We start from the raw sequence: 22175 nt of genomic DNA on the forward strand, positions 1-22175 counted from the left end.
ACAACTGTTGAAAGTTTTTATCCTTCTGACATTTTTGTATTTATGTAATTTTTTTAATTGTTGAAATATATATATATTTACATTTTTGCCTTCAAATCAGTAGTTTTTATTTTTCTAATTTATTTTTGTTATTTATATTTAGTCATTTTTCTTTACTTTTTAAAACAGTAAAAAACACAACAGTGTATAAAACTGATTATTTAATATTCATTAGTTTGAATTATAGTAATATTTATTTTATTTTTTTAACGTTTGTCAAAATATATGTATTTTTTACATTTTTACTGTAAAGTATCTTTGATGTTATATTGTTTTGTTTTATGAACCTTTTTTACAGTGTTTTTTACGTCATGTAAAGTATTTTAATTTTTAATAATTTGTAAAAACAGTTTCTGTTCATCTGAGATGTTTTTTTATTAACAAATGTTAAGTATTTGAATATATAAACATAATTTAAAAATCCCCCAAAAGAAAAGAAAACACAAAACAAAATATTTATTATTTTATAATATTAATAATAATATTTTATTATATTTAATTTATATAAATATATATTATTTACAATGGATTTAGTTCCCATAATATTGTTGATTTTCACATTTAATATTTATTGTTAGTTTTATAAGCAATTGTTAAAGTGAATATTTTTTATTAGTTCTTCATATAAATCATTGTTTTTATGTTTAGTTTTTATGTCGTTTGTGTTTTTGAAATGTCTCTGACTTTGTTTTATTTATTTAAAGTTATTAAGAAAATGAAAAATACATTTAAAATGTAAAATGAAAATAAACAAAAAAAAGAGATCAAATCTACTAAAATATATAAAAGAGACCAAACAAAAATAATCTGTTGTGGAAATATTGTGTGTGTGTGTGTGTGTGTGTGTGTGTGTGAGTGGTTCATAAACACACTCCTGGTTGTTCCTGAAACAGTGAGTGTGTGTGATGAGATCAATCAGTGTGTTGATGAGAGCAGTTTGATCAGATCATTGATCAGTGAGAACAATAAACACCTCACCTTTGTTTGTTTGTTTGTTTGTTTGTTTGAGGACAGAACCTAAAGTCAATCTGAGATGTTTGATTATTGATCGTGTGTGTGTGTGTGTGTGTGTGTGTGTGTGTGTGTGTGTCAGGCGGAGGCGAGGCTGGCGGCGAAGCGAGCAGCGAGGGCCGAGGCCCGTGAGATCAGGATGAAGGAGCTGGAGAGACAACAGAAGGAGGTGAGGAGGCTTTTATTCTGAAAGAGTCAAACAAGTGTCACGTAGAATAAAAGATAATTTTCTTTTTTTGTTAAAAGGTTTTTTTAAATGGTAAAATGTAACAAATTAATTTAATTATCAGGTAAAATAAAAACAAAGATTAAATTTAAAAATATATTTTGGTGTCAAAAACATTTTGGGGGAAAAAAAATCAGTGTTAGGAAACTGATAAAAAGCGTAACGTGTCAGTTAATGCTAAAGAAAATAAATAATACTTTAACCTCTGAAAGGAGCTGAAGTGGCGACACTGACAGCGGACTCTCTGATTGGCTGTCAGGGTTGAAGTGTGTCGCCTGAATAAAGTTTACTGATACGTTTCCCACAAGGAAGTGGGAGGGTCACATGATGCAGGCCGTCACTGTGATGATGTCATCCAGCAGAGGCAGAGTCAGTTTGGGGTCAGAGGTCACAGTGTGTGTGTGTGTGTGTGTGTGTGAGGTAACAGAGAGTGTAAATGTGCTTCAGTCAGTCAGGCGGCAGCGTCACACAGTGAGTCCCTGAGGTCTGGATCTTAATATCTCACACGGTGAGTCTCCATCTTGTTTCTGGGCCGTCTGTCCGTCTCTTTGATGCTTTGATTTGGCACAAACGTTCACTTGAACTGGGCGATGAGCTGCTGACACGAGGTCGGCGATGGTCAGAGTCACTGTGACCTTGTTTGTTCATTCTTGTGAATGTGATCCACATTTTTTGGAAATGAATTTAAATGTCAAACGTGATAAATGTCATGTCAGTTTAAGAGAATAAATGTCATCATGTGAAATTAAAAGATAAATTTAAGTTTCAGATAAACTTTCTGAATCTTTTTCCGTCGGGTGACATTTTAACCCCGGCCACTGTAATTCTGACGTGTGATGATGTCACAGAAACAGCTGAGAGAGAAAGGTGTCATCACGGCGTCCGTCATGTGTCAGTGTTTCCGGTGCTCACCCGCCTGTTTCCTGTTAAAGATGGCGGGGCGGCACGTGGACGTAGCCTGCAGGTGATGCGTTCATTCATGGTGGTGGCGTTTGATGATGTCACGCTGTGGTCATGTGACCATGCTGCTCCTGTCTCTAACCCTCCCTCTCTCCTCTTGTGTCTCCTCCCGCCTGCCGTAGCTGTTTCACAGCCACAAGGTACGACTAACTCCTCCCCCCTTCTCCACCTGCGTTTGTTTTATCACCTCCTGCAGTCTCATGTTTTCATCTGCTCTGACATGTTCTCCTCCTCCTCCTCCTCCTCTTCCTTTTCCTCCTCCTCCTCTTCTTCCTCCTCTTCCTCCTCCTCCTCTTCCTTTTCCTCCTCCTCCTCCTCCTCTTCCTCCTCCTTTTCTTCCTCTTTCTCCTCCTCCTCCTTTTCTTCCTCTTTCTCCTCCTCTTCTTCTTCTTCTTCTTTCTCCTCCTCTTCCTCCTCCTCCTCCTCTTCCTTTTCCTCCTCCTCCTCTTCTTCCTCCTCTTCTTCCTCCTCCTCCTCCTCTTCCTTTTCCTCCTCCTCCTCCTCTTCCTCCTCCTCCTCCTCTTCCTCCTCCTTTTCTTCCTCTTTCTCCTCCTCCTCCTTTTCTTCCTCTTTCTCCTCCTCTTCTTCTTCTTCTTCTTCTTCTTCTTCTTTCTCCTCCTCTTCTTCCTCTTTCTCCTCCTCTTCCTCTCCCTCCTCCTCTTCCTCCTCCTCTTCTTCCTCCTCTTCCTCCTCTTCTTCCTCCTCCTCTTCCTCTTTCTCTTTCTCTTCCTCCTCCTCTTCTTCCTCCTCCTCTTCCTCTCCCTCCTCCTCTTCCTCCTCCTCTTCTTCCTCCTCTTCCTCCTCTTCTTCCTCCTCCTCTTCCTCTTTCTCCTCCTCTTCATCTTCCTCTTTCTCTTCCTCCTCCTCTTCTTCCTCCTCTTCCTCCTCTTCTTCCTCCTCCTCTTCCTCCTCTTCTTCCTCCTCCTCTTCCTCTTCCTCCTCCTCTTCCTCTTCCTCCTCCTCTTTCTCCTCTTCTTTCTCCTCCTCTTCCTCTTCCTCTTTCTCCTCCTCTTTCTCCTCTTCTTCCTCCTCCTCTTCCTCTTTCTCCTCCTCTTCCTCCTCCTCTTCTTCCTCCTCTTCCTCCTCTTCTTCCTCCTCCTCTTCCTCCTCCTCTTCTTCCTCCTCTTCCTCCTCTTCTTCCTCTTCCTCCTCTTCTTCCTCCTCCTCTTCCTCTTCCTCCTCCTCTTCCTCTTTCTCCTCCTCTTTCTCCTCTTCTTCCTCCTCCTCTTCCTCTTTCTCCTCCTCTTCCTCCTCCTCTTCTTCCTCCTCTTCCTCCTCTTCTTCCTCCTCCTCTTCCTCTTCTTCCTCCTCCTCTTTCTCCTCTTCTTCCTCCTCCTCTTCCTCTTCCTCTTTCTCCTCCTCTTCCTCCTCCTCCAGAAGTATTATGGTCTGGATAATAAGTGGGGTCACATAGAGCAGTGGATGGTAGGACTCTTCTTCTCTCAGTAGGATGATTCCAGCTGCTGTCTGACTCTGAAAACCTCCAGACTGATCCCACACCAGTCTAAACCAGTCCACACCAGGCCACACCAGGCCACACCAGTCTAAACCAGTCCACACCAGGCCACACCAGGCCACACCAGTCTAAACCAGTCCACACCAGGCCACACCAGTCTAAACCAGTCCACACCAGGCCACACCAGTCTAAACCATTCCACACCAGGCCACACCAGTCTAAACCAGGCCACACCAGTCTAAACCAGTCCACACCAGTCTAAACCATTCCACACCAGGCCACACCAGTCTAAACCAGGCCACACCAGTCTAAACCAGTCCACACCAGTCTAAACCAGGCCACACCAGTCTAAACCAGGCCACACCAGTCTAAACCATTCCACACCAGGCCACACCAGTCTAAACCAGGCCACACCAGTCTAAACCAGACCACACCAGTCTAAACCAGTCCACACCAGGCCACACCAGTCTAAACCATTCCACACCAGGCCACACCAGTCTAAACCAGGCCACACCAGTCTAAACCAGTCCACACCAGTCTAAACCAGGCCACACCAGTCTAAATCATTCCACACCAGGCCACACCAGTCTAAACCAGGCCACACCAGACCACACCAGTCTAAACCAGGCCACACCAGTCTAAACCATTCCACACCAGGCCACACCAGTCTAAACCAGGCCACACCAGTCTAAACCAGACCACACCAGTCTAAACCAGTCCACACCAGGCCACACCAGTCTAAACCAGTCCACACCAGGCCACACCAGTCTAAACCAGGCCGCACCAGTCTAAACCAGGCCACACCAGGCCACACCAGTCTAAACCATTCCACACCAGGCCACACCATTCCACACCAGGCCACACCAGTCTAAACCATTCCACACCAAGCCACACCATTCCACACCAGGCCACACCAGTCTAAACCAGGCCACACCAGTCTAAACCAGACCACACCAGTCTAAACCAGGCCGCACCAGTCTAAACCAGGCCACACCAGGCCACACCAGTCTAAACCATTCCACACCAGGCCACACCATTCCACACCAGGCCACACCAGTCTAAACCATTCCACACCAAGCCACACCATTCCACACCAGGCCACACCAGTCTAAACCAGGCCACACCAGTCTAAACCATTCCACACCAGTCTAAACCAGGCCACACCAGTCTAAACCAGGCCACACCAGTCTAAACCAGGCCACACCAGTCTAAACCATTCCACACCAAGCCACACCATTCCACACCAGGCCACACCAGTCTAAACCAGGCCACACCAGTCTAAACCAGGCCACACCAGTCTAAACCAGACCACACCAGTCTAAACCAGGCCACACCAGTCTAAACCAGGCCACACCAGTCTAAACCATTCCACACCAGGCCACACCAGTCTAAACCAGGCCACACCAGTCTAAACCAGACCACACCAGTCTAAACCAGACCACACCAGTCTAAACCAGGCCACACCAGTCTAAACCAGTCTAAACCAGACCACACCAGTCTAAACCAGGCCACACCAGGCCACACCAGTCTAAACCAGGCCACACCAGTCAGGCGCCAGTGTCAGTTTGGGGTGTGGGACAGCTGGGAGGTTTTCATGTGTGTGCATGTGGGCCAGACGGAGCTGCTGTTAGTTTGTCTGCAGCTTGTTGTTGTTGTTGTTGTTGTTGTTGTTGTTGCTGCTCCTGCACGCGCTCAGACAGACGGCCTATTTAATCCTCGTCTGACAGGTTATCTGACTCAAACTGACATCACTTTAAACAAGGCTATTCAAGAGAAGGCTGAGACACAGGGTCAAACATGGGGGGATTGCACATGCGCAGTGTAACTTGAGCTGCGATGCTGGAGGGTGACAGCAGGGGCGCTAGATAAAAAGTGCAGGATCCGCTCAGGCGATCAAGGAGTGCGCTTGGTGCGGTCTGCTTGGACTTTTGGACGGCGTCTGCCTGAAGTTGTCGGAATTGCATCTCTGTCATTCTCACCCACAACGCAGGCCACCAGTGACAGTCCAATAATAAGCTGTGAAAATGACATGCATGCACATATCCCAGAAGCACGCCATCTACTGAGCCTTTGAGGAAGTGCAGACCAGATTTTACTGTGCATGTGCAAATCCCCCCATGTTTGACCCCGTGTCTCAGCCTTCTCTTGAATAGCCTTGACTTTAAACAGGAAACAGGAGGATGATACTGCTTCCTGTTTCCTGCTTCCTGTTTCCTGCTTCCTGTTTAATGCTTCCTGTTTAATGCTTCCTGCTTGCTAATGTGTGTGTCTGACCGCTGTGTGTCGTCACGTAGCTGCACGATAGATGTCGTTAAATACTCATGTTCATGTTTTTTCTTCTTAATTTATTAAGAATTATTTTATTTTTGTTTGCATTGAGATTTAAACATTTGATTATATGTTTTTAATAATTATGGAGTTAAATTGATTTTATTATTCAAATTCTATCTTTCATATTTATAATATAATATTATTTACTTTTGGTGATATAGTATTTATTACTATATCTATTTAATCTGTTGATTAATTTATTTAATTCAAATTATTTTATTTATATTTTGATTCCATGTTTTTGTAATAATTATATTTACACAGTTTCATTTTTAGTCAAAATATGTTTTTTACTGATCATATTTTATTATTGATTTTTTTTTTTAAATTTCCTATTAATTATTAAATTCAAAGTTTAATTTGTACTTCTAAAAATCTATCTGTTGATTTAATCTAAATAAATTAAGTCTAATGAGGCTTCTCCTCCTCTTTCTCCTCCTCCTTCTTCTTCTCTTTAACTTGTGTGTTGTCTTTCTTCTTCGTGGCCTTCCAGGAGGACAGTGAGCGGTATTCTCGCCACTCTCGGAGACATGCTTCGGTCTGTATCTCTTCTTTTTCTTCTTCTTCTTCTTCTTCTTCTTCTTCTGTCTTTACTCCTCCAGCTGCCTCACTGCAGTTTCTCTTCTTCTCTTGTTTTTACTGTTCAGGGGGTTCAAACATGAATCTAAATTAAACACATGAAGAAGAAGCACTCAGATTACATCATGTAAAAAATATAACAAACATAAAGACTAGTGCAGCTCAGGTCAGGATGTCAGGACCAGGACCTGGACCTGGACCAGGACTTGGAACAGGGCCTGGTGGATGTGTTCTTGGTGTGTTTGTTGACGTGTTGTTTGTGTGTTTGCAGATGTCAGACGATGAGGAGAGGATGTCTGTGGGGAGTCGAGGCAGCCTCAGGGTGAGTCCACGTGTATCTGATCAATAATCAATAATGATGAACATCGACCTGATCGATATGTCTGGTCAGAGGACCTGACCTCATAAAGTAACCATGTAGGTTAGCTGAGGAACAGCTAGCTGGCTAACATTAGCTCAGGTTGGGGTTAGCATGTTGGTTGTTAATGCATCGCTCTAGGTTAGTGGCCTATCATGGATCATGTTAGCTGGGCAAGGAATTTAGCAAGCTAGCAAGCTGACATATCCACTCATATAGTATTTTACTAGTGTTAATGTTAGTGAGCAAGCAAACTAAGTTAGCCAGCTAGCTGTTACTAAGCTATGCTGTGTTGATCTACTGTTGGTTGCTTTGTAACGTTAGCTGAAAAAGTAGTTTAGCAAGCTAACCAACTGATGTATGCACTCAGATAGTATTTTACTTGCAAAAATGTTCGCAAACCAGCAGGCTAATGTAGCTAGCTAGCTGTAGCTAAGCTTTGCTGTATTGATCTGGTCTTGGTTGCTTCATAACGTTAGCTTATTAAATAAATTGGCAAGCTAACCAACTGATATATCCGCTCAGATAGTATTTTAGTAGCGAGAATGTTTGCAAACCAGAAAGCTAATTTAGCAAGCTAGTTGTAGCTAAACTACGCTGTATTGATCTACAGTTGTTTGCATTGTAACGTTAGCTGATAAAGTAATTTAGCAAACCAGCCAACTAACATATCCACTCAATGTGTTGCTAGCGTTAACGTTAGCAAGCGAGGAAGCTAATAGGGATGGGCAACATAATCAAAAACACTATTCGAAAATCGTGGCAAGTATTTGACAATTTTTCAAATAATCCCATGGTGCGGAGTCCGCGCGGTCGTAAAATCTGAGTTTTGCGTGCACAGGCCTTGCGGACATCCGCTTTGAGTCCGCGCGGACCTCCGCGGAGTCTGTTCCGCGTATGTTCCGCCCGAGTATGTTCAGGCCTGTAGTCTCTGCATGTTTCTCCTGTTTGTAGAAGAGCATCTCACACCGCTGTAGCAATCCTAGACTGCCCTCGTGTGGTTAGGAGCTGAATTGCATGTCAAATAACGGGGGGGAAATAAGACGGCGAATAGTAATAGTCGCATTAAAAAATCAATTTTTCAAAAATAAAATGACTATTCGAAAATCGAAAATCGTGACCCATCCCTAGAAGCTAATATAGCCAGCTAGCTGTAGCTAAGCTATGCTGTATTGATCTGGCCTTGGTTACTTCGTAGCATTAGCTGATGAAATAATTTGGAAAGCTAACCACCTGACATATCCACTCACATAGTATTTTGCTACCGGTTATGTTGGCAAGCCAGCTAGCTGTTACTAAGCTATGCTGCATAGATCTGCTGTTGGTTGCTTTGTAACGTTAGCTGATAAAGTAATTTGCAAATGACAAGCTAACTAAGCTAGCCAGATCAGCCCTGGAATCTGGATGAATTAAATAATTTTGATCACTCCACTCAGAATTTACTTCATTAGCTGGCTACAAATTTGTCCGCAGTGGCAAGCAAGCTAATGTTAGCTAACATTAGCCAGCTAAAACCACATTATCAAATGAATGTCTCCTCTAATGTCAGGATTTATTTACAGCACTCTTTCTTGGCTAACATTTGCTAGCTAGCAATTCGGCTATTTTAGCAAGCAAGCTAATGTTAGCTAACATTAGCAAGCATAAAACACACAGCAAACACATAACAAGCTAAAATCACAATATCACAATAAATTTCAGGTCAGTGCTTCCTCTAACGTCAGGATTTCATTTTGGCACTTTTTCTTAGCTCACATTTGCTAGTTATCAGTTTGTCTATGTTAGCATGCAAGCTAACGTTAGCTAATGTTAACAAGCTAAGACCACAATATCTCAATATATTTAACACATTAGTGCGTCCTCTATTGTCAGGATTTCTTTTCGGCACTATTTGTTAGCTAACGTGTGCTCGATAGCAACTTGTCCTTGTTAGTTGCAAACTAACGTTAGCTAACATTAGCGGGGTAAAACCAGGATGATGGTCAGGATCAATAACAGAGAGCTGATGAGTGTAAACTCCAGGTTAGACTGGGAGGTCAGCTGATCAATAATCAATAATTACCTACACTACTCCCTGTGACTTTTATTGTGAAAGTCTTCCGTCAGACGTAACAGGAAGTGACGTCTGGTTCTGTCTTCTTCTCTGCAGCCCTCAGCACCTCACTCTTACAGCTACAGGGTCGGTCTATGACATCACTTCCTGTGTGTTGTGGGTGTCTCACAGTAGATGGGTGGAGTAGAGGTGTAGATGAATCAGTCAGTAAATCAACAGCTCTGATTGGCTGGCTGGTGTCAGTCCGGCCAATCAGAGCTCTTCTCTCTGCCCCTTCATGTTAAGGTGGTATGAGTCCACACAGAGTGTGTGTGTGTTTAGATAGAGATCAATACCACTAATTGATTATCAGCAAGGTCATCAATACTAACACCACTGTGTCCTCTTCTTCACTTCCTCTCTTCCTTTCTTCCCTCCTTCCTTCCTCCATTTTGACCTTCCCTTCTCCTGCCCTACCGTCCTACTTCCTTTCCTCTTTCTTTTATTTTCCTCCTTCCACATGTCTCCTTCTTTCCTTTCTTCCTTCCTTCCTCCCTTCCTTGTCTTCCTTCCTTCCTCCCTCCATTCATACCTTCCTTCTTCCTTTCTTCCTTCCTTGTCTTCCTTTCTTCCTCCCTCCCTCCCTCCCTCCCTTCCTTCCTTCCTCCCTCCCTCCATTCATACCTTCCTTCTTTCTAACTCCCTTCTTCCTCCCTCATTCTTTCCATCCTTCCTCCCTCCCTCTCTTCCTTCCTCCTTTGTCCATTCATTCCTTCCTTTTTCCTTCCTTCCTTCCTTCCCTCTCTTCCTTCCTTCCTTCCTCCCTCATTCTTTCCATCCTTCCTCCCTCCCTCTCTTCCTTCCTCCTTCATCCATTCCTTCCTTCCTTCCTTCCTTCCTCCCTCCCTTCCTTCTTTTCTTCCTCCCTCCCTCCCTTCCTTCCTTCCTTCTTTCTTTCCTTTCTTCTTCCTTCCTCCCTCTCTCCCTCCCTCCCTCCCTTCCTTCCTTCCTTCCTTCCTTCCTACTTCCTTTCCTCTTCCCTTCTTTATTTTCCTCCTTCCACATTTCTCCCTCCTTCCCTCCCTCCCTCTCTCCCTTCCTCTCTCCCTCCCTCTCTCCCTTCCTTCCTTTCTTCCTCCCTCCCTCCCTCTCTCCCTTCATCCCTCCCTCCCTGCCTTCCTTCCTTCCTTCCTTCCTTCCTTCCAGCCTTCAGACTACAGTGGGTTTTTTGGCTCCTCCTCTCGGGCCTCCTCCAGGGCCAGTTCAGCTCGAGCCAGCCCAGTGGTGAGCCGTCCTCTCTGTCTCAGTGTGTCTCTCTCTGTCCTCTGTCCTTTGTCCTCTGTCCTCTGTCCTTTGTCCTCTGTCCTTTGTCCTCTGCACTCTGTCCTTTGTCCTCTGTCCTTTGTCCTTTGTCCTCTGTCCTGTGGGACATGCAGCTGCAGTCAGTCAAGAGAGTGTGTGTGATCAGTGACAGAGTGTGTGTGTGATCAGTGACAGAGTGTGTGTGTGATCAGTGACAGTGTGTGTGATCAGTGACAGTGTGTGTGATCAGTGACAGAGTGTGTGTGTGATCAGTGACAGAGTGTGTGTGTGATCAGTGACAGAGTGTGTGTGTGATCAGTGACAGTGTGTGTGATCAGTGACAGAGTGTGTGATCAGTGACAGAGTGTGTGTGTGATCAGTGACAGTGTGTGTGTGTGATCAGTGACAGTGTGTGTGATCAGTGACAGAGTGTGTGTGTGATCAGTGACAGTGTGTGTGTGTGATCAGTGACAGTGTGTGTGTGTGATCAGTGACAGAGTGTGTGTGTGATCAGTGACAGTGTGTGTGTGTGATCAGTGACAGAGTGTGTGTGTGATCAGTGACAGTGTGTGTGTGTGATCAGTGACAGTGTGTGTGATCAGTGACAGAGTGTGTGTGTGATCAGTGACAGTGTGTGTGTGTGATCAGTGACAGTGTGTGTGATCAGTGACAGTGTGTGTGATCAGTGACAGAGTGTGTGTGTGATCAGTGACAGAGTGTGTGTGTGATCAGTGACAGTGTGTGTGATCAGTGACAGTGTGTGTGATCAGTGACAGAGTGTGTGTGTGATCAGTGACAGTGTGTGTGATCAGTGACAGAGTGTGTGTGATCAGTGACAGTGTGTGTGATCAGTGACAGTGTGTGTGTGATCAGTGACAGTGTGTGTGTGATCAGTGACAGAGTGTGTGTGATCAGTGACAGTGTGTGTGTGTGATCAGTGACAGAGTGTGTGATCAGTGACAGAGTGTGTGTGTGATCAGTGACAGTGTGTGTGATCAGTGACAGTGTGTGTGTGATCAGTGACAGAGTGTGTGATCAGTGACAGTGTGTGTGATCAGTGACAGAGTGTGTGTGTGTGTGTGATCAGTGACAGAGTGTGTGTGATCAGTGACAGAGTGTGTGTGATCAGTGACAGTGTGTGTGTGATCAGTGACAGAGTGTGTGTGTGTGATCAGTGACAGAGTGTGTGTGATCAGTGACAGTGTGTGTGTGATCAGTGACAGTGTGTGTGTGATCAGTGACAGTGTGTGTGTGATCAGTGACAGTGTGTGTGATCAGTGACAGTGTGTGTGTGATCAGTGACAGTGTGTGTGTGATCAGTGACAGAGTGTGTGTGATCAGTGACAGTGTGTGTGTGATCAGTGACAGAGTGTGTGTGATCAGTGACAGTGTGTGTGTGATCAGTGACAGTGTGTGTGTTTGTGTGTCCAGGTGGAGGAGAGGACGGACAGAGACAGAGACCTCCTGGACAAAGTAAGGATCGTCCCCAGCTCATCTTTAAATGTCCTCATGTCCTTTTACTGCTTCTCTGACATCTCCTTCATTTTGGGGACAAACGTGATGAAGACTCTGCTGAAGCTGTGTGTCCTCCTCTTCCTCAGGGCTCAAGGACGGCCTCCACCCTGTCCGCCGCCACACTGGCCTCTCTGGGCGGAGCCTCGTCCCGCAGAGGAAGCTGTGACACGTCGTTCTCTGTGGAGACAGAGGCGTCCATCAGAGACATGAAGGTTTGATTTCATTCCATACGCTGATTAGATAATAGTCACAGCAACAACAACAAATTAATAAATAAATAAGTAAACAACAGACGTATGTTTGTTTGTGTTCAGGAGTCTCTGGCGGAGTCGGAGGAGAAGTACCGTAAGGCGATGGTTTCTAACGCTCAGCTCCACAACGAGAAGTCCACTCTGATGTATCAGGTGGAGACGCTGAGGGAGGAGCTGAGTGACATGGAGGAGCTGCTGTGGGAGTCACGGCGCCACTGTGATGACAGGACCAAGGTCAGAGGAGGAGGAGGAGGAGACCAGGAGGACAGGATGTGAGGAAGGAGTCAGGAGAGCTGAGGAGTAACAACATCTGTGTTCTACTTCCTGTTTGTGTTCAGGAGCTGGAGCGAGAGCGTCACGCTCACCGTGTCCTTCAGTTCCAGTTCAAAGACATGGAGGACACTCTGAGACAGACAGAGGAGCTGCTGACGGTCAGTTACTGTGTCCATCACACCTCCATCACCATGGAGACACACCTCACCTCTGTCCACCCCTCCATCACCATGGAGACACACCTCACCTCTGTCCACCCCTCCATCACCATCAATCAATCAATCAATTTTATTTATAAAGCCCAATATCACAAATCACAATTTGCCTCACAGGGCTTTACAGCATACGACATCCCTCTGTCCTTATGACCCTCACAGCTGATCAGGAAAAACGAAAAAACAGTAGAAACCTCAGGAAGAGCAACTGAGGAGGGATCCCTCTTCCAGGACGGACAGACGTGCAATAGATGTCGTACAGAACAGATCAGCATAATAAATTAACAGTAATCTGTATGACACAATGAGACAGAGAGAGAGAGAGAGAGATGCAGGTAATGACAGTAGCTTACAACAACATTAATGAAAGTAATAATATTATAGTTATAGTTCTGGCTACTGTGGTACAATATGTTGAAAGTATGTATTAATATCTGGCAGTATACATGTGTGACAATAGTCATATGTGTATAATAACAGTAGAAGTATGACTAATGACTAATGATGGCAGCAGCAGCAGGAGGCATCTGGCAGGACCACGGCAGCAGCACAACCACACACGTCACGCTGTCCAGGCACCGCTGTGATATGAGTTAATCTGAGAGACAGTGGAGCACAAAGGCTCCGGAGAAGAAGCCGAGTTAGTGACATCCAGAATGGCCGAGTTAGCAAGATGCAGTAATAGGATACCATGGAGACACACCTCACCTCTGTTCACTCCTCCATCACCATGGAGACACAACTCACCTCTGTCCACACCTCCATCACCATGGAGACACACCTCACCTCTGTCTACACCTCCCTCACCATGGAGACACACCTCACTTCTGTCCACGTCTCCATCCCCATGGAGACACACCTCACCTCTGTCTACACCTCCCTCACCATGGAGACACACCTCACCTCTGTCTACACCTCCATCACCATGGAGACACACCTCACCTCTGTCCACGTCTCCATCCCCATGGAGACACACCTCACCTCTGTCTACACCTCCATCACCATGGAGACACACCTCACCTCTGTCCACGTCTCCATCCCCATGGAGACACACCTCACCTCTGTCCACTCCTCCATCACCATGGAGACACACCTCACCTCTGTCCACCCCTCCATCCCCATGGAGACAGACCTCACCTCTGTCCACCCCTCCATCACCATGGAGACACACCTCACCTCTGTCCACCCCTCCATCCCCATGGAGACAGACCTCACCTTTGTCCACGCCTCCATCACCATGGAGACACACCTCACCTCTGTCCACGCCTCCATCACCATGGAGACAGACCTCACCTTTGTCCACGCCTCCATCACCATGGAGACACATCTCACCTCTGTCCACACCTCCATCACCATGGAGACACACCTCACCTCTGTCCACACCTCCATCACCATGGAGACACACCTCACCTCTGTCCACGCCTCCGACACACCTCACCTCTGTCCACGCCTCCATCACCATGGAGACACACCTCACCTCTGTCCACACCTCCATCACCATGGAGACACACCTCACCTCTGTCCACGCCTCCGACACACCTCACCTCTGTCCACGCCTCCATCACCATGGAGACACACCTCACCTCTGTCCACACCTCCATCACCATGGAGACACACCTCACCTCTGTCCACCCCTCCATCACCATGGAGACACACCTCACCTCTGTCCACACCTCCATCACCATGGAGACACACCTCACCTCTATCCACACCTCCATCACCATGGAGACACACCTCACCTCTGTCCACACCTCCATCACCATGGAGACACACCTCACCTCTGTCCACACCTCCATCACCATGGAGACACACCTCACCTCTGTCCACCCCTCCATCACCATGGAGACACACCTCTGTCCATGCCTCCATCACCATGGAGACACACCTCACCTCTGTCCATGCCTCCATCACCATGGAGACACACCTCACCTCTGTCCACACCTCCATCACCATGGAGACACACCTCACCTCTGTCCACACCTCCATCACCATTGAGACACATCTCACCTCTGTCCACACCTCCATCACCATGGAGACACACCTCACCTCTGTCCACCCCTCCATCACCATGGAGACACACCTCTGTCCATGCCTCCATCACCATGGAGACACACCTCACCTCTGTCCATGCCTCCATCACCATGGAGACACACCTCACCTCTGTCCACATGTCCCCAGATCTTATGAAGAACCACAGTCTGTAAACAGGAAGTTGTAATGTGGGGTCAGTTAGAATAGAATGAATAGAATATTTTATTGTCTGAACCAAATGGTACCAGAAATTCCTCCAGCGCCAGCGCTCATCTCATGATTAGCTAATAACTCCAGGAGGTGGAGGTCAGAGGTTGTGCACAGCGTTTCCATAGCAACACTGTTGGTCTCCACATGAAGACGCAGATCTGTCTCTCAGAAAGACTTCACTCTTCACGTCCAATCAGAAATAAGAAAGTCCTCACATACGAACTGTCTTCGTATCTACTGTGTGTGACCTCCAGGTCAGGAGGTCACACACTCTGTTACTCTGTACACTTCTTCTGACGCTCACTGTTCAACATACTAACACTCTGTGATCTTTCTCCTCCTCCTCCTCCCCCTCTTCCTCTTCCTCTTCCTCCTCCTGGTCTCTCAGGAGGTGTCTGACCTGCGGTTGAAGAGCAGCAGTTATTGTCAGGAGGTTTCTGACCTGCAGGAAGTTCTGCAGTGGAAAGAGAAGAAGATGGCGGTACGACACAAACGTCTCGTTCATTTCCTTCAGCTGCGACTCTGATATTTATTATTATTATTATTATTATTATTATTATTTTCCTTTTATTTCTCTGTTTTTCTTTTGTTTTAAGTAAATTCAAGTTTTGTTTCCACTGAGGGAGAAATGGTTTTAGTTGATCTGCGTCGCCGTGACATGTCGTTACATTTCTGGGGAGGTGCCTCATCACAGCGTGGACTCGACACAGATGTACAGACCCTTTTACAGTCAACGTCATGATGACGTCATGTTGCACGTGCAACATGATGTACGCGGTTACATTTAGCTAAGAAAAGCACATGGTTATGTTTAGCCAACAAATGCACGTGCTAATAGTAAGCTAACAAGAGTTAGATTTAGCGAACAAAAGCATGTGGTTAGATTTATCTAAAAAAAAGCAAGTGGTTTTGTGTCGTTAACAAAAGCACGTGGTAATAGTAAGCTAACAAAAGCACGTGGTTATGTTTAGCTAACAAGAACAGTAGGTTACATTTAACCAACAAAGGCAATTGGTAACATTTTGCTAACAGATGCATGTGGAAACATTTAGCTAACTGACACTACCGAGCGCTGTTAAACTATAATGCCACGTGTCATTCTGACGTTAAAGGACATTTTTTTTTGTCAGTGTCTGGTGCCACAAGCCGCTGCCACAGTGGATTCAGATGAATTCTTAGTGAGACGGTGTTGGATTTTCGTACTTTTATAAAACGATTATTGTGGTTTATTGACTTCAGGAGGCGTTTAGCTCAGGTTGTACAGATTTTAGTGATGCGAAGCACTGGGGAAGACTCCAGGAAGTGACATCACTATAAACTATAATATTGGTGTGGGCGCCATCAGACGGTTTAAGAAAACTTAACTTGAACCTTCAGTCTGCTGCTTCCTGTTTTACTCCTGTCCTAACACAGACTAATACGTTTCCTCTGTTTCACTTCTCTACCTTCACTGACTCCATGTTTCCTCCTCCTCTTCCTCCTCCTCCCCCTCGTCTTCCTCCTCCTCTTCCTCCCCCTCCTCTTTCTCCTCCTCCTCGCCGCCTGTCTCAGGCGTTGGAGAGACAGAGAGAAATCTCCGACATCGTTCGGATCGAACGCGACCAGCTCAGAGACGAGGTGGTGCGACTGCGAGATTTACTGAAGGTATTCAGTGAACACCATCACCTGGCTGTGATGTCACTGCCCCCACCTGTGTGATGTCACCGAACATCATCCGCTGACATCAGTTAATTGCAGTTGAATAGCGGTCACTGATTGGTCGGTAAATAACTCGATGATTTTCTCCTGAACAGACACACGGGATCGTCCTCTCTCCTGAGGTCTCCACCAATGGGGAAGCAGGACAGGGCGAAGTGGAGGATGATGTCAGCACAGACTCTGCCTCCCGATTGGCTCAGGAGCCATCTCCTGGTGGCAGAGAGAGCATGCTGGGTAAGAAGAGATCAAACACCTGCAGAGACAGTTACTGATCGTTTATAATGTTACAGTATAAAATCACTAAAACAAGATCAGGTGGGAGAAAATAATTTAATATTAATAAATAAAAAAACTTACTAAAATAATTTAGACTTTTTAAACTTGTGAGAAAGAGCAAAATAAATTGAAATGATAACACATGGAGTTAAAGGGTTTATTTTTTGTGAGATTTAAAATCAGAATTATCAGATGATTAAGACTTGATTTGTTTTTATTATATAACAAATATATATATATATATATTAGATTATTATTATTTATATTTATATTTAGATTACTACTTTCTGTGAGATTATTATTTTATTTAGAATCTGCCAATTTAAGTTTAGTTTTTTTTTAAAGAGTTTGACTTTTAATTTGAAATTATTATAATTTATTATTTATTTAGTAATATGAATTTATTTTTAATTTTAGATTTTTGCTTTTTAATTAGGAATTTCTACCTGTTTAGGTTATTTTTCAATTAAAATTGTTACTTTTAAAGTTAGATTTTGACTTATATTTAAGATAATTATTTTTTGAATTTAAGTTTTTTTTATGTTAGATTATTTCTTATTTGTCCATTTTTACTCTTTTGAATTTAGATTCTGACATTTTAATTTTATTCCTTTTTTAATTACTTAAAAAAAAATTAAGAGTTTAACTTTTGCTTTCTTTCCATTTTAGATTATTGCTTTTTAATTTAAAATTAGAATTCTTAAATTTGAATTGTTACCTTTTTAAATGTAAAGTATTTTTAATTTTTGATTATTGCTTTTTTTCCAAATTATAATTTTATTTAGAATCTGACATTTTAAGATTATTCCTTTTTAATTAAGATTTTGACCTATTCATTTTAGATTATTCATTAGTGTCTTTATTTTGAAATTTTTACTTTTACGTTTTACTTTTCAATAACCATTTCTAAATTCAGATTAATACCTTTAAATTTTACATTATAATTCTTTAGGATTGTAACTTTCTAACTGAGATTATGACTTTAGATCACAGTTATAAGTTTTGAGTCAAATTTAGGATCTATTATGTAAAATTTAGTAGATACTTGAATTAAGATGAGTTTTTGTTAAGTTTAAATTTGCGGTTGTAAAAGAATGTCAGAAAATTTCAATTTCTAACAAAAAAAACAGTTTCAGTAAAAAAACGAGACATAATCAAAACCAAGAACATTTATTTTTTCAGTAAATGTCAGATTTTGGAATGAAATGCATGAGTGTTTGAATGTTTACATGTGTCTTAACAAATGCATGTCGTCTATTTCTTTCTGTTTGATTTAATGATGAGAATATTTCATGACTTCAGTCAACTAAGTGTCTAACAGCCGTCTAACACATCAGCATCGTCCTGCAGAGTGAAACAAGAACTCTCCTTTAATTCTCCTGTGATCAAGACATTGATTCATCCAGTCGGTTCGGGCTAATTCCCAACACCTTCACAATTCAATTCTCCTTCTTTTACATCTTAAACAAGTCGTCTGTGCTCAGTCCTCCAATGTCTTCTTCATGGTCTTTCAGGGAAAGTTCCAGAGTGGCATCCAGCAGAGGGCGAAGAGGAACCAGTTCAAAACTCTGTTGCGGTTCATGCAAAGACTCCGAACGATACCTCTGAACATCCCGAATGCAATGACCAGAGAGAAACGCCAAAAATGTCAGCTCCGTTGGTCTCAGCTGAGATGTTGAAGGAGTGGAGTTGTTTGGAAAAGAAAATTCAAAGCATGCTGAAAGGCTTTGTTGAAAATCGAGCGTTTTCAGCTGAAATCTCAAGAATTTTTCCAGACGTCCCTGAATCTCTCAATCGGTTCATTTTGGATTTCGAGGAGACGCTGAAGAACGCCACAAAGGATGTCTCGGATCTGCTCGATACAACTGGTCAAATGATGGGTCCTGGCCTCACTGCAGAGGGTGAACTTCCTCTGAAGTACTTCCCAGAAGATCCTAAAAGCATGGAACAGAGTCCTGCTGGACGTCCGATGATAATCAAAGACTGTTCGGTCTCATCTCTGGAGGTACATCCTCAAACTTATGATGTCCCCATGGACCCAAGGAAAGATTGTGAAGACGATCAGGAACCTCCAGCAAGTGATGACAAAGAAGCAACAGAAAATACTTCAGGGCTCACGTCTGGTGTTTGTAAACGTCAGGAGGAAGTCACTGACTTGTCTCAGGAAGAAATGCCCGGGATGAATGCTGTTGACGTCGAAGAAGCAAGGCAAGGTCGGAGCGAACGAATGTCAACGAGATGGTTGGAAGACTTTGTTTTTGTTGAGCTTTACTTCGCCAAACCCGCAAACATGGTGGAGACTGGCCCACATCAGGGTTTAGTCGACTTGTCAACAAATCCACAAGGGGTTAGTTGTGTTGACGATGAAGTCAGTGCTAAAACAAACAAACAAAGGGGGACCAATCGTGGAAGTCAAAGCTGCATCGTTCCTGCTGAAGATGCTGTTGAGACACGACTGAAAAGGCATCGAGCGTTATCGTTAAACTCTCAAAGTTCAAAGGTCAGAAGGCTCATAGAAATGACCGCGGATGAATTCAAGACCATGGCTGTTCCAGAGCTGGTGCTGATGAGCGCACAGGAGGGGAGAGTCTATGACGAGTCAACCAGATCGAACTCCGAGGATCAGAACGAGCTGTCGGTTGGAGACATAGACAGTTGCGAAGAGGTTTACGAGGAGGCGGTGCAGCAACCAGCAGCGCAACAACATCACCCAGTGAGGGAGGTTGTGGTTGAAGATGGTAAAGTTGCTCCAGGGGCAAGGAGCGGAAGGAAAGGTTTCAGTTTGGACAACCGGAAGAACAAACACAAAACTGACTGCAAGATTTCGTAAACTAAAAAGACTGAACTGAAATCTGATCTTTGCAACATCAGGATGTACAAAACGTTGGTTAGCGTTGTGAATTTAGTTGAACTTTGTCGGTACGTTAAAGGAATCGTTTGACACATGTTGAAAACAAAAGCACGTGGTTACGTTGAGCTAACAAAAGCACGTGGTTCTAAAACATAGATGCTTCACACACAGAAGATCTATACAATCAGCACAGTTTCAAGATTAGAGTCACCAATTCAGTATCTGACCAAATGTCTCCCCTTCTGTTCCTGAGATATGACGTTAAAGCATGATGATGTCACAGTCAAGCTGACCTTTGACCTTTTTGAATGCCAAAATCTGATCAGTTCACGTGGTTACATTTAGCTAACAAAAGCACGTGGTTACATCTACACAGACACGTGTTGAAAACAGGTAATCAGCTGGCCAACCAAGTTAGAAGGTGAAGAAATCCATCAACCAACTTGTTGATTTACGCGTTACACAACATGTTATTATGCCTCCAAGCTGGTGTCCACCGTAGCCAGAGGCATAGTGTCGGTCCGTCCGGCTCATTCTCGTGAATCTTTAGAACGCCTCCACTCAAACATCTGCTCGGACTCAAGAATGAAATGATTAGATTTTGTTGATCAAAGGTTACTGACCTTGCATCTGTCTTGCTGTCATTAATGCAAAATCTCACCAACACCTTGAAGGAAGTTCTTCAAATCTGGCACAAACGTCCACTTTGACTCAGTAATAAAATAAAGATATTGGGATTGTAAACGCCTCCAATAAAGAAACTGTATTCAAACATCTGCACCGAGTCAACAATAACATTTAAAAACCTGAATGTGACTTCTGGGCTCTGTCTGGCGGCCATTTTCATTTTGTTGACTGTAATTTTATTATTTGTTGGAGTTTATTTACATCCTGTCATTATCAGTATGTGTCCACTTCTCTGAGGTTTTTCTTTCTGGTGAAATCACGACACTTTAAAGAACCCGTGTTCATCACCTCGTCAGTGAATGTTTTGTATTTTTAACTCTGTATGACGTTTTTATTTTACCTGTTTAAAACTGTCCAACATGGAGCTTCAATAAAGCCTTTAAAGAACAGACGGACGCAGCAGGTTGTTTGATCCTGTCGACCTGAAAGAACAACCGTGTTAGTGAAGACATCCTCACTGTGACCTCGTCACATGTCCACGTTTGGTCATTAACATATGACGTCCAAGGTACCCTGGGTGTGTTGGTTGTTGACGTCCTGGGACGCCGTGTCAACTTCAGCCTGTTACATGCATTGTCTGTTTTCAAAATACACTTCTGTTTTCACAGGAAATGTACAGTTTGATACAGTCTCTTTCAAAATAAAAGCACTACCAACTGATGTTTTTTTCCTTTAACAACAAACACACAAGGTTACGTTTAGCCAACACACACACGTGATTACGTTTAGCCAACACACACACGTGATTACCTTTTAGCCAACACACACACGTGAATACGTTTAGCCAACACACACACGTGAATACGTTTAGCCAACACACACACGTGGTTACATTTAGCCAACACACACACACGTGGTTACGTTTAGCCAACACACACACACGTGGTTACGTTTAGCCAACACACACACGTGATTACGTTTAGCCAACACACACACTTGGTTACATTTAGCCAACACACACGTGGTTACGTTTCGCCAACACACACATGTGGTTGGGTTTAGCCAACACACACACACGTGATTACGTTTAGCCAACACACACACACGTGATTACTTTTAGCCAACACACACACGTGATTATGTTTAGCCAACACACACACGTGGTTACGTTTAGCCAACACATACATGTGGTTACGTTTAGCCAACACACACACGTGAATACGTTTAGCCAACACACACACGTGAATACGTTTAGCCAACACACACACGTGGTTACGTTTAGCCAACACACACACACGTGGTTACGTTTAGCCAACACACACACACGTGGTTACGTTTAGCCAACACACACACGTGATTACGTTTAGCCAACACACACACTTGGTTACATTTAGCCAACACACACGTGGTTACGTTTCGCCAACACACACATGTGGTTGGGTTTAGCCAACACACACACACGTGATTACGTTTAGCCAACACACACACACGTGATTACTTTTAGCCAACACACACACGTGATTATGTTTAGCCAACACACACACGTGGTTACGTTTCGCCAACACACACATGTGGTTGGGTTTAGCCAACACACACACACGTGATTACGTTTAGCCAACACACACACACGTGATTACTTTTAGCCAACACACACACGTGATTATGTTTAGCCAACACACACACGTGGTTACATTTAGCCAACACATACACACGTGATTACTTTTAGCCAACACACACACGTGATTATGTTTAGCCAACACACACACGTGGTTACGTTTAGCCAACACATACATGTGGTTACGTTTAGCCAACAAAAGCATGTAGTAACATTTAGCTAACTAAAGCACGTGTTAACATTTAGCTAACAAAAGCATGTGATACCATTTATCTAACTAATGCACGTGTTAACATTTAGCTAACAAAAGCATGTGATA

The 22175-nt window shown here is 43.9% G+C and overlaps 1 protein-coding gene across 5 annotated transcripts in view; it reads left to right on the top strand.

Moving 5' to 3' along the window:
- lrrfip1b (leucine rich repeat (in FLII) interacting protein 1b) overlaps positions 1-22175 on the top strand; it is a 32860-nt gene that overhangs the window by 3935 nt on the left and 6750 nt on the right. The window contains exons 2-15 of one of the 5 annotated variants that reach the window (XM_078165762.1): positions 1133-1219; positions 2359-2376; positions 3614-3661; positions 6517-6561; positions 6874-6924; positions 10199-10276; positions 11726-11767; positions 11896-12021; positions 12124-12294; positions 12399-12491; positions 15178-15270; positions 16341-16433; positions 16583-16721; positions 18278-21214. In XM_078165762.1, the coding sequence (XP_078021888.1) occupies positions 1133-1219; positions 2359-2376; positions 3614-3661; positions 6517-6561; positions 6874-6924; positions 10199-10276; positions 11726-11767; positions 11896-12021; positions 12124-12294; positions 12399-12491; positions 15178-15270; positions 16341-16433; positions 16583-16721; positions 18278-19593 (2400 nt within the window). In that variant the 3' untranslated portion in view covers positions 19594-21214. Of the gene's footprint in view, positions 1-1132; positions 1220-2358; positions 2377-3613; positions 3662-6516; positions 6562-6873; positions 6925-10198; positions 10277-11725; positions 11768-11895; positions 12022-12123; positions 12295-12398; positions 12492-15177; positions 15271-16340; positions 16434-16582; positions 16722-18277; positions 21229-22175 lie in introns of those variants that run through there. The other 4 variants (XM_078165764.1, XM_078165763.1, XM_078165765.1 and 1 more) reach the window with 4 other exon arrangements.

The sequence above is a fragment of the Epinephelus lanceolatus genome, chromosome 24 (assembly GCF_041903045.1).
Source record: "Epinephelus lanceolatus isolate andai-2023 chromosome 24, ASM4190304v1, whole genome shotgun sequence".
Taxonomy (NCBI): Eukaryota; Metazoa; Chordata; class Actinopteri; order Perciformes; family Serranidae; genus Epinephelus; species Epinephelus lanceolatus.